This window comes from Salmo salar, chromosome ssa13 (assembly GCF_905237065.1).
Source record: "Salmo salar chromosome ssa13, Ssal_v3.1, whole genome shotgun sequence".
In the NCBI taxonomy this organism is placed as follows: domain Eukaryota; kingdom Metazoa; phylum Chordata; class Actinopteri; order Salmoniformes; family Salmonidae; genus Salmo; species Salmo salar.
Genome location: NC_059454.1, coordinates 82,560,695 through 82,571,052, shown reverse-complemented (window position 1 = coordinate 82,571,052; position 10,358 = coordinate 82,560,695). Strand labels below are relative to the sequence as shown.

Below are 10,358 nucleotides of genomic sequence, written 5' to 3'. Positions count from 1 at the left end.
TGCCAAGATGGAGGTACAGTGGCTTCAAAACAGGTTATCATCTAGTGTATATATAAACCATTGTTGGGAACTCCCTCTGGTCTTGGTATGCACCAATCCAATCCCCATGTGGGGGAGTGAACGGGTGCACACTTCTGGAAAAAGGGTAGAGAATCGGAACGCAACATGAATACATTATCTGACCATTCTAAAAATGACCAGTAACTATTTATATCATTAATCAGTCTATAGTAAGTAGTATGTTGCGAAATTAGAGCACAAATCTGGACATCAGGTAGGTTTCATCAAGGTTAAATTGGGTCATCAAAGCATGTAAAATTCACTGTTTATGTTCAAGTTGTGTGCTGAACAGGATCCCCATATATCTCCCTTGAAAACTAGCATGCATGGTTTTAAACACAAATTACAATGTTAAAAAAGAAGTACACACAACTGGCCAAAACTGGCAAGAGAGGCTACGTGTATTTATTAATAGTATGTACAATGTATACCATCATAAAGTTGACATAATATATTGACAAAGTCAAAGTATGAATATTGCCCCCTGCTTATTTGAGAGTTGTCTCTTGATAATCTCGCTCACCTTATGAATCTCTCATTTTATTGATTTCATTTAGTTTAATTTCATCATTATTCTCTATTAATTATCCTTAAAGTGTATCTGAGGCACACAGGGAAAACATGAATAAAATAGGCGTAAAAAATTAATACAACAAAAACATCAAAATCAAAACGATCATATATTTACTTATATATGTGGGTGTACATATCTATAAAAACAGTAACTACATGATAGCATTTTGTTTGAGCCAGAAGAAACTAGAGAGAATTGATGGTTTATCTTGATTTTCCTTTAACAGTGTCACTGTGGGCATTCTTTCTGCTCTCTATCTATCTATCTCCCTGTCTGTAGTGTCTTGAGTGTTATTGGATTCACTTATTATCATGCTTTTCCAGCCCATCACTCTCTATTCCTTCAACTGTGACTTTTTTCACCCTGTTACAGAGACACACAAACCTACTGTAGCACAGAAAATCAGATTTAAGGATATTTGGGACTTGAGTAAACAAACGAAAAACAGAATTGTCTCCCCCATTTAGTTCAAGGGTTGGAGTTTCGCTCAGAAATAAACATGTACTGTAGATGTGTGTGCATGTATATATTTTTATATGTTTGTGTGTGCATGTATGTGTGTATGCACTTAAAGTATGTGTGTGTGTGTGTGTGTGTGTGTGTGTGTGTGTGTGTGTGTGTGTGTGTGTGTGTGTGTGTGTGTGTGTGTGTGTGTGAACACATTTGTGTTGAAAAATCTGGTAATTTGTGACATTTCAAATGCGTGTTTTAGTTTAGCATATGTCAGGATTTTATTGAATTTGGTCACGTCTTTTATGGTAGTTCCAATTACAAATGTATCATAACTGTGTGTGTACTGTGTACATATATATCTGTTGTGGGTAGTGTGGGCATTTGTTTGTAATTCTGGTGGACTCTTCCTGCATACAATGTGATTGGTAACATGTACAATTGCAAGTGGCATTTGTGTGTCTGTGTAAACTCATACCTAATTGGCGTTATATATATATATTATGTACAATGTTTCAATGTGTATGTGTGTATGTGTACATCTTTACGTACAGTGTGAATACAGTGTGCAAACTATGTGTACCAAAATGTGAGATGTGAATACTTTGTATGATCAATATTGTGTTTGCGTGTGGGTATGTGTGTGTGTGTGTCTCTGTATGTATGTGTCTATGTGTGTGTGTGTGTGTGTGTGTGTAATGTGTGTTTCTGTGTGTGTGTGTGTGTGTGTGTGTGTGTGTGTGTGTGTGTGTGTGCATGGCTCAGGTAACTTGTCAGTTCCAGATCTTGAGGAAGCTGTCCCAGGACCCAGTGGCCACCGCCATGCCATCATCAGTCACACCTAGACAGCTCACGCGATTGTCATGGCCGGCTAACACTCCTGACACGGAGAGGGACAAACAAACAAGTGTTATCATATGGTGTCCTGGTTAGCTATCTCATCAATCCACCATCTTCAAATACCCCTGAACTGTTAACACACGGATCCCTTAGAGGGTTGAATTACATTTGACCGAGATCAGCTTGTGAATTGAAGTCTAACATCTCAATGTAATTAGAAGATATAACATTCCCTTTTAAGTTATCAGTTGTTTTCAGTCTCGGGTCTGATGCATTGCCAGACACAACTATACAACAATGGCTGCCAGTTAAAAGACAGCAGCTTGCTCCTACTCCACCCCACTACACCACCCCACTGACCTGCTCGATCTCCCTTCATGGCATCCCAGATGTTGCAGTTGAAGTCGTCGTAGCCGGCCAGCAGCAGCCGTCCGGAGCGGGAGAAGGCCACGGAGGTGATGCCACAGATGATGTTGTCGTGAGAGTACAGGCTGAGCTCCTGGTCGGCGCGCAGGTCAAACAGCCTGCAGGTGGCGTCGTCGGAGCCGGTGGCAAAGGCGCTGCCGTTGGGAAAGAACTGTAGAGGAGAGAGAGAGAGAGAGAGGGAGTGACAGACATGGGTTAGATCAGCTAGCATTAGGTACATTAGACATTCAGAATTAGCTAGTGCAGCTAACATGAAGGACTTTGGGAACGGTGACATGTCTTAGAGTATGGTTTCCTGGCTTAATGCCATGACATGAACCAGAAAGCAGGTCAGCACACTCACACAGACTGCGTTGATGTCAGACTCATGGCCCGTGAACGTCTGTCGGCACATGCTGTCCCTGATGTCCCACAGCTTAATGGAGGCGTCACAGGCTCCGGACACAAAGGTGCGGAAGTCTGGAGACAGGGACAGGCTCATAACGTCACCGCTGTGGCCCGAAAACACCGTGGTCTGCTGGCTTGTCTCGATGTCCCACAGTGCACTGGGTAAGAGAACAGAAGAGCGACCCACTGGATTTAACAACTGCTGTCAGATCATTTTGAGTGTAGGGTTAGGCTAGCTCATAGCTAGTTACAGTATAGACAATATAATGTAGTATATTTATATTTGCATTCTCCATAAGCCTTGGTTACGGATCCATCAGGACTCACCAGGTAGTGTCTCCTGAGCTTGTGATGATTTGATTGTCATCGATGAAACGGCAACAGGACAGGTAACCTGTAGCACAAATAAAAACATCTAGTATGGTGTATGGTGCTCCTACTAACGCCTCGATCACACCAACAGCTTCATTACATTTAGGTACACCAGAAGTACATTCATTTCCAATGGAACGCTGCGTTTTCCTTGCAGCACTGCGTTGCAGAGGCAGTTGCAGTGCGTTCTGTGCTGTGCATACGTTGGATTTCTTGAACGTATGCGTCAGACTGTATGCGTAGACGACTTGACAGAAATGGTAGCAGAAGGTGAATGTTGAACTTTTGTTGCACACATATCCAGATGATGCTGCGTACCATTTTACGAAATGATGCTGTAGGTGTGATCGAGGAGTAAGACTTCATTTCAACAATACTCGTCCTCCCGAATGTGAGTAATTTAAAAGCCCCAGGTGAGCTAGCGCTGTAACACAGCTAAGGGACTCACTAGGTTTTCTGGCTGATGTCTCAGCTCGTTATAATTGTGTTGCCCTGTGACTAATTAGCCATGTGAATTAAAGTCTTCCTTGTTTAGGGGTTTGGGACCTGGGGATCCCTGTGGGACAGGGAACAGGTAGGAATACTCAAGTGAACTGCATACATAACCATATGTAGTGTCACTGGGGAAGTTAGAATCAGGGAGGTTCAAATAAACTCACATAACCTAGCTAAGACACTTCTATGATTCCTCAATAAAAATGAACACAAAATGACTCAAGCTTAGTCACATAGGTATTTGTGTGTAGTAATGCTTCTTCACCTGTGTGTCCGGGTAATTCCCTGCTGACCCTGACGTTACCCTCGCGGGTCTTCAAGCAGTAGATGGAACAGATGTTGTCCAGACCTCCACAGGCCACGTAGTTACCAGACGGGGCATAAGCACAGGTCATCACCCAGGAGGAGCGCAGGGGGATAGCATGCATCTGGAGGGGGGATAAGAGTTGGTCACTGTGTGTCACAGAATAAAGGCATGGCCATGGACAAGGAGAGAGTAGTATCATTAACGGGGCCAGGCAGGAGTCCAGAGCCAAGTCCACGTCCAGACAGAGGAGGAGCAGAATAGTAGTTCATTGTGCTTCCTCTATATTGAATTTGTGGGATCTTTTCAGGGGGAGCCATTGCATAATATAATTTACAATGTTTGAATGGCAAAGTGACTCTGGTAGGTTATGATGTAAGTAGAAGTATGAGATGAGTCAAAACACACAGTCAGCTCCCATTTCATTTCCAATCCCTGAAGGCTGCCTAGTTTGCTGAGAGTGAGTCAACCTTTCCAGGCCCCTTGGTGAGACCAGGGGAGATGTTGTTATTTGGGTGCAGCTCTCACCTTGTTAGTGGTGTAGCTGTCCCAGATGATCAGTTTTCCATCTTGAGAGGCGCTGACCAGGAGCCTGCGGAGACAAAAAGGTAGAGCCATTGTGTTATACCTCATCAAAAAAAGCACCGCTTTTGTACTGCCATGTGTGGTATATGAGTGAGAGAGTGTGAAGAGAGGGAGAAGCCCCCTAATGGGTTGGCATAACGTTACACCCACCTAGAGTCTGTGCCCCAGTGCATGGCATAGATCTTAGCCAGGTGGCCACGGAGAGTGCGCCTCGTCCGCATCTGAATCCTCCCCACGGGATCCAGACCTGACGTTATCTGGTTGACACACAAACACACAGAAAAGCAATGTAAAGAAGACAAGTTCATCACAGGGTTACTGTGTCAATGTAATGCCCTGTATTCTGATCTTTTTTCGCACATCAGATCTTTTCACATCAGATCTTTTACAGAGCTGATCTGATAGGGCAAAATACAAATTAGTGAAAAAAAGATGAGAATTGGGCTGGCTGTCAAAACACAGCCATACTCTCTTTTATGCGGGTATGTGTGATACTTACCTGTGTCAGGGTTGAGTCCCCACATGCTTTCCTGGCATCCTAAGAGACAGAGAAACAGAGAGTGGTTAGACAAGCATTAGCAATCTCTCTCAATCTCACCCAGGCAAATATCCCACCTCTCAATATGGTGTGTTAGGCCTACTCCCTTTTCCACCAACCCCCTTCTCTTCTAAACCCAATGGTTTTACTGCTTTCATTGAGATCATAAAGAGTCTCAGAGTAAGATTGCTGATCTAGGATATATCCTGTAATCTAAAAGGCAAAACTGATCCTAGATCAGCATGCCTAGCCTCTGGGACTCTTTGTAAATGTGTGCCCAGATCAGTAACAGTCTCTGACACACATACTCTTATCTGGTTCCTAAGTTGCTCCGCCTCCTGACGCAGCTGCTCCAGCTCGCTCATTTTGGATTGGTCCCTGGCCTCGTCGAAGTCCTCTGTCACTCAGTCAGTCACCTGGTGGGAACAAAGGATGGAAAAACAGCATGAGAATTTAAACTTAAAACATTCATGTAGATCGCCCAGACTGAGATATCAAGTTCAAAATTAGGACTCCATCTAAGAGCAGAAATGTCCAATTAGAATGATGGACAGTGCCTGCGTCAGAACAAACCAATCTTCTGCTTGTAATGTAATATGCGCTATGTTTGTACATGGCATGCGTATCAGATTGCATGATTTGATTGCAGTGTTATCATGGTGAGTAATCGACTCCAACTACATCAGAGGTCTCGTGGTCCTCTGCTGGTCTCAACCTGATCAATGGGTTTGATCTGATCATAATCATTTTGGCATATTTCACCTGGAGGCTAGTTGTTTAACACCATCACAAACATGGCTGCAGAGCGGCAGCTAGAATCAGAGTAAATTGGGCATATAAAATAATAGTTAATTCAGTATTTTAAGTGCACGGTTTACTAACATAGCACATCTACGATACGTAAAGCTCTGTAATCTGTATATTTATGGTAGTACAGCCTTGTCTGGTTTAACTGTGGAGAATAATCTGTAATCTGGTATAATCTGAGAGAGAGCTTCATCATTTAATGGGCTCTCTCTGATATCCATGAACCACTTAATGCACAGAAACAAGATTAGGATTACTGCAGGCAGGCAGGCATTTATCATTCATTACAAGCACATTGAACAAAATGTATGTGTGTTTGTGTTGTGTTCTAAAGGGGGGCTCCTGAGTGGCACAGCGGTCACAGTATCTCAGTGCTAGAGGTGTCACTACAGACCCTGGTTCGATTCCAGGCTGTATCACAACCAGATGTGATTGGGAGTCCCATAGGGCAGCGCACAATTGGCCCAGCGGGTTTGGCCGGGGTGGGCCGTCATTGTAAATAAGAATTTGTTCTTAACTAATTTACCTACTTGAATAAATAAAACAAAAAAGTTTTGAATCTCTATTTAGCATAGCTATCATTCAAGGAATTTGCAAGTGGGATATTTGCATAATTACTATGTTATTACCTGGCTCTTACTATGTTTTAACAATGACTTGTTAATGATTCAACATTGCCGCGATTATGGTCGATTCTAGTGGACACAAAATGACATTGTTCAAGCTGCAGTATCAAAACAAATGAAAACTATTTTACAGCAAGATCTCGATCATCTAGTGAAATACACTACTGAAAACGGCTGACACTAGCATTATCACAAACAACATTTCCAAATTACTACATTTTTCACCCGCTAGACCTCCATTGTTACCGTCACAGTTGAATGTGACTGAAAATACTATGGTAGGCCTATTTGTATTATTTAAATTCACCAAAACAATATTTGCTGTACCATACACTTCCATATCAACATAATTAGCCCTACAGATGTGTTTTTGATCACATGCACAGGGAATTCGAAGAGAGAGAGAGGTTTCACATTCAAATCCTATTCAAAAATGGCCACTAGTATTTGCATGAGTTTGTGGGCCTATTCAAATCCGTTACGACACTGATGAAATACCTCTGGCCATTGTACTCTGCTTTGCACATTCGATTTGCATCACTGTCGATACTGTACCTCTTTCGGTGGCGGTGTACCGGTACTTGTAAAACACGCATATTAAAAAGGAAGATGCATTCACAGACAGGTACACTGCCCATACAGCAGTGTCAGGTAATATACATTTTCCATATTTCCTCTAATCCCAGTGCCTCAATGTTAACATTACCTAACACTCACATCACATGTGCCATGTTATTAAAAGCCTCCAACTCCACATACACAAACAAACAGGAACATCCACATCATCACCATCTACTAGGCTAGGGAGAGGAGCAATTAACTGGGTCATTGTTCCCGGTGGGAACCTCCAACCTGATGGATCACACAGCACTAATGGAAGGCGACCAGGGGAAATTGGTGGGTCCCAGTCTCCTGGCACAGCTGCTCATTTAGCCAATAAAGCACTGAGGGCTTGGTGGTGGTGCATCACCATCAGATACCAGGGTGGGAGAGGAGAGGACTGGGCATCATGGGATGGGATGATCCACCATCGCCCACTGACATCATCAAATGGCCCTTTTTTGGTTTCCTCCTTTCCCCAATGCTTTCTGGACAGTATGTGCAATGCAATCCACCTTGCCAGGCAGTCACCAACCCAATCCGTTGTTGTCTGGACACACGTTCCAGTTCCTAACCCTCCCTCAAGAACATCATTTTAAGGGAGCATTTCTGGTAGAATTGGTTCAAGAAGTGTTTGTCCACTAGTAAAATCATTTTGAAAGATGTATAAAATGATGCAAAACACAGGGCAGGGCTGGATGTAAATTATCCTTATTGACTATACGTGGTTGTGGACCTCAGCACGTGTCCTGTGCTGAATAGGTGGCCATCAATGTCACCACAATAGCTTATTAAGCATTTTCTCCAAGACAATATATTACCCATGACAACTGACAGACAGAAGCTACCTAAACTATAGGTCAAAGACTTGCTTCTCATTTGGAAAATAATGCAAAATACAGTGTGGCCCCACCCCTTATGTTCATGCACAGTAAACGATAGCCTACTTGGTCTATTCGGTTGACATTTCACAGCGAACCAAGAGTGCTAAAGTAATAAGCACATTATATTAGCGTTATTGGATTGAGTGCATTACAGCATCATTTTCTATAATAGAATTCTAAATAAATTCCTTGCATAAAATGTAAAATCCACTTTAAGGTCAAATTGCAGCATAGACACTAGAATAGCCCTCCCTCATCAACAAATAGGTTGCTTACATCGGCCTTGGGGCGCAGCTCAGACGGCTAGGCTACTCCCTCACTACAAGCAACAGTAGCCTACCCAGTACACACAAATGTATGGAGGCTACTTAATATAGGTAGCTGTTAGGCTACTTGATGAATTTAAGGCCATAATTCCACGAGCAGTAAACCTCTGGCATTCGCGGTTAATGGCACTGACACCCTGGCAACCGTGTCATTTTTCCAAGCCGCTAAATATGCAAACACTTTACGGGGTTGCCTGTGTTAATATAGGTTATCGCAAGAATGTACAGCAAGTTATGCTATATGCAAATAGAAAAGCATTTGGTACAGTGGGGAGATTCGTCCATATGTCTATATTTAGGCTACCAAAACATACAGATGAAATATAATTTCAGCGAAATGATGAGCCTAGTCATGAATAGGCCCATCACTGGTAGGCTACATCATCCAGCCATCTTACATCCATGACAATTCTGACAGCATTTTATAATGGATGGCTACCTGTTAGGTAATGTTTCCGATGAGGTTGGTAGTCTTTCTCGAATACAGTCTGGATTTAATGTTTCAAATAGGCTGGGGATGTTTATTGGCCCCTTTTTCCTTAGAAAAGAAAACAATATAGGGACAGAAATATGCAGATATTTTCAATATCCTCTCTGCTCCTTGTCTTCTCTAGATTTTTGCTCAGTGAATCTCCAATGTAGGCTACACATCAAATAAATATTAGATCGAAGTACAGAGACACCATATCTCCGTTTGACTGGACCCCTTGAAAAGATGAGTTCTGCTGTTGTGTTCCCGTTTCCTCTTCAGAATGGTTTGCCTTTCTACGCCCGAGACCTTCATAAACTCGAAAACATCTTTGTTGGAGCGGGTTGAACACAACTGCAATCTGTCCACGCATCAAAGAAAATGCATTGAACCATATGAAATTAGTAAATAGCTTTTTTTATGACTAGGTTTTTCTCTTGATTGTGGTTTTCGTGATCCTCGCTTCCTTCCTCCTCTGCTAGTTCGCGGATATCTCCCTCCTCCTTCTCTCCCCTCACTCCCTCGCTTCGTAATGACCGTCGCCTCCTCGTCAAAAAAATGAATTATTAAATAAACTGCCAAACACAGAGGCTTAAACTCTTGAGAGAAAAATGTAAATGATATTTTAAAAGCGACTGGGCTATCTTGCCGGAGGAGCAGGAAACCCACCCATTGGTACACAAATTAAAAAAACATGCAATAGGCCTAATGCATATTCGCATGAGGTGTTCTTGTATTCAAAGCTCTAAATTGCAGTATTATAATAAAATAACGTAGTTTCAGATTAAATCACTCCGTCTGCGCTTGCTAACGTTAGATCTCGTAAGCACGATTCAACCACACCCATTTCGGAGAGACTGTACCATTTTAGAACCCCCCTCTGATGTCTACTGGATAGGCTACGGGTGGGATGACTCTCAGATGGTCCTCGATCTACTGCAGATCTTGAACATCACAGGGCCGCATTTGTCTCCTTTATGAAAACCCTTTTCGTGTCTTAGTTATTGATTAGGCCTAAGACTATATCTCTCAGTACAGTGTGCACTTATAGCGTTAACTACTTCCACTGTAGGAAAATTACTACAAGAGCCCACCCACCTAGAAAACCAAAACCGTTGAAGTGGCTCCAATCCGCCTCAATTCATCACTCATAGCAGATTTCTTACTTCGTCCCCTTCACGTTTTGATTAAAGTACTTGTGTAATTAATACCTCATAGTAGACTAATTACTCCGAAGCACTGTATTATCCCTGGAGATGTAGGCTATACACCTAAGGATTATTTTATAATTAGCAGATGTGAGTGTGAGAGAGCAAGGCCATAGACTGGTGAGAGCTGGGGTTTTATCAAGCCATGGTTTTATATTCATGATAGTGAGTAATCCGCTCATTTCTAAATCCTCTGTCTGTCCAGATTTTTTTTAAACCTTGCTCTTTATTTACTGTCAAAAGACTGTGTGAAGGTTACAGTGTGATAAAAAGGTCAGAGGCCTGTGCATGCACACACACACACACACACACACACACACAATACATTATGCATAATCATTATTCTTATATCTAATGCATTTTTAAACTGTCATTGAACTTAGAGACCCACACAACACACACACAAT

The 10,358-nt window shown here is 42.4% G+C and overlaps 1 protein-coding gene across 1 annotated transcript; it reads right to left on the bottom strand.

Annotated features, from left to right (window-relative positions):
• Positions 1–443: 443 nt before the first annotated feature.
• LOC106567879 (guanine nucleotide-binding protein G(I)/G(S)/G(T) subunit beta-2) lies at positions 444–9,597 on the bottom strand. The gene is made up of 10 exons (XM_045692262.1): positions 8,714–9,597; positions 5,340–5,447; positions 4,993–5,031; positions 4,644–4,750; positions 4,437–4,500; positions 3,870–4,032; positions 3,065–3,131; positions 2,694–2,895; positions 2,285–2,501; positions 444–1,964 (listed from the first exon to the last, which is right to left on the bottom strand). The coding sequence occupies exons 2-10, from the start codon at positions 5,394–5,396 to the stop codon at positions 1,858–1,860; spliced, it is 1,023 nt and encodes a 340-aa protein (XP_045548218.1). The 5' UTR covers positions 5,397–5,447; positions 8,714–9,597; the 3' UTR covers positions 444–1,857.
• Between the last annotated feature and the right edge of the window lie 761 nt (positions 9,598–10,358).

Bases quoted from the DNA above. Each gene is read 5' to 3' on its own strand.
- LOC106567879 (XM_045692262.1), bottom strand. From the start codon at position 5,396: ATGAGCGAGCTGGAGCAGCTGCGTCAGGAGGCGGAGCAACTTAGGAAC. The intron at 5,032-5,339 runs GTATGTGTGTCA...TCTGTCTCTTAG, and splicing joins AACTTAGGAACCAGATAAGA to GATGCCAGGAAAGCATGTGG. The intron at 2,896-3,064 runs GTGAGTCCTGAT...TCTCTTACCCAG, and splicing joins AGCTCAGGAGACACTACCTG to TGCACTGTGGGACATCGAGA.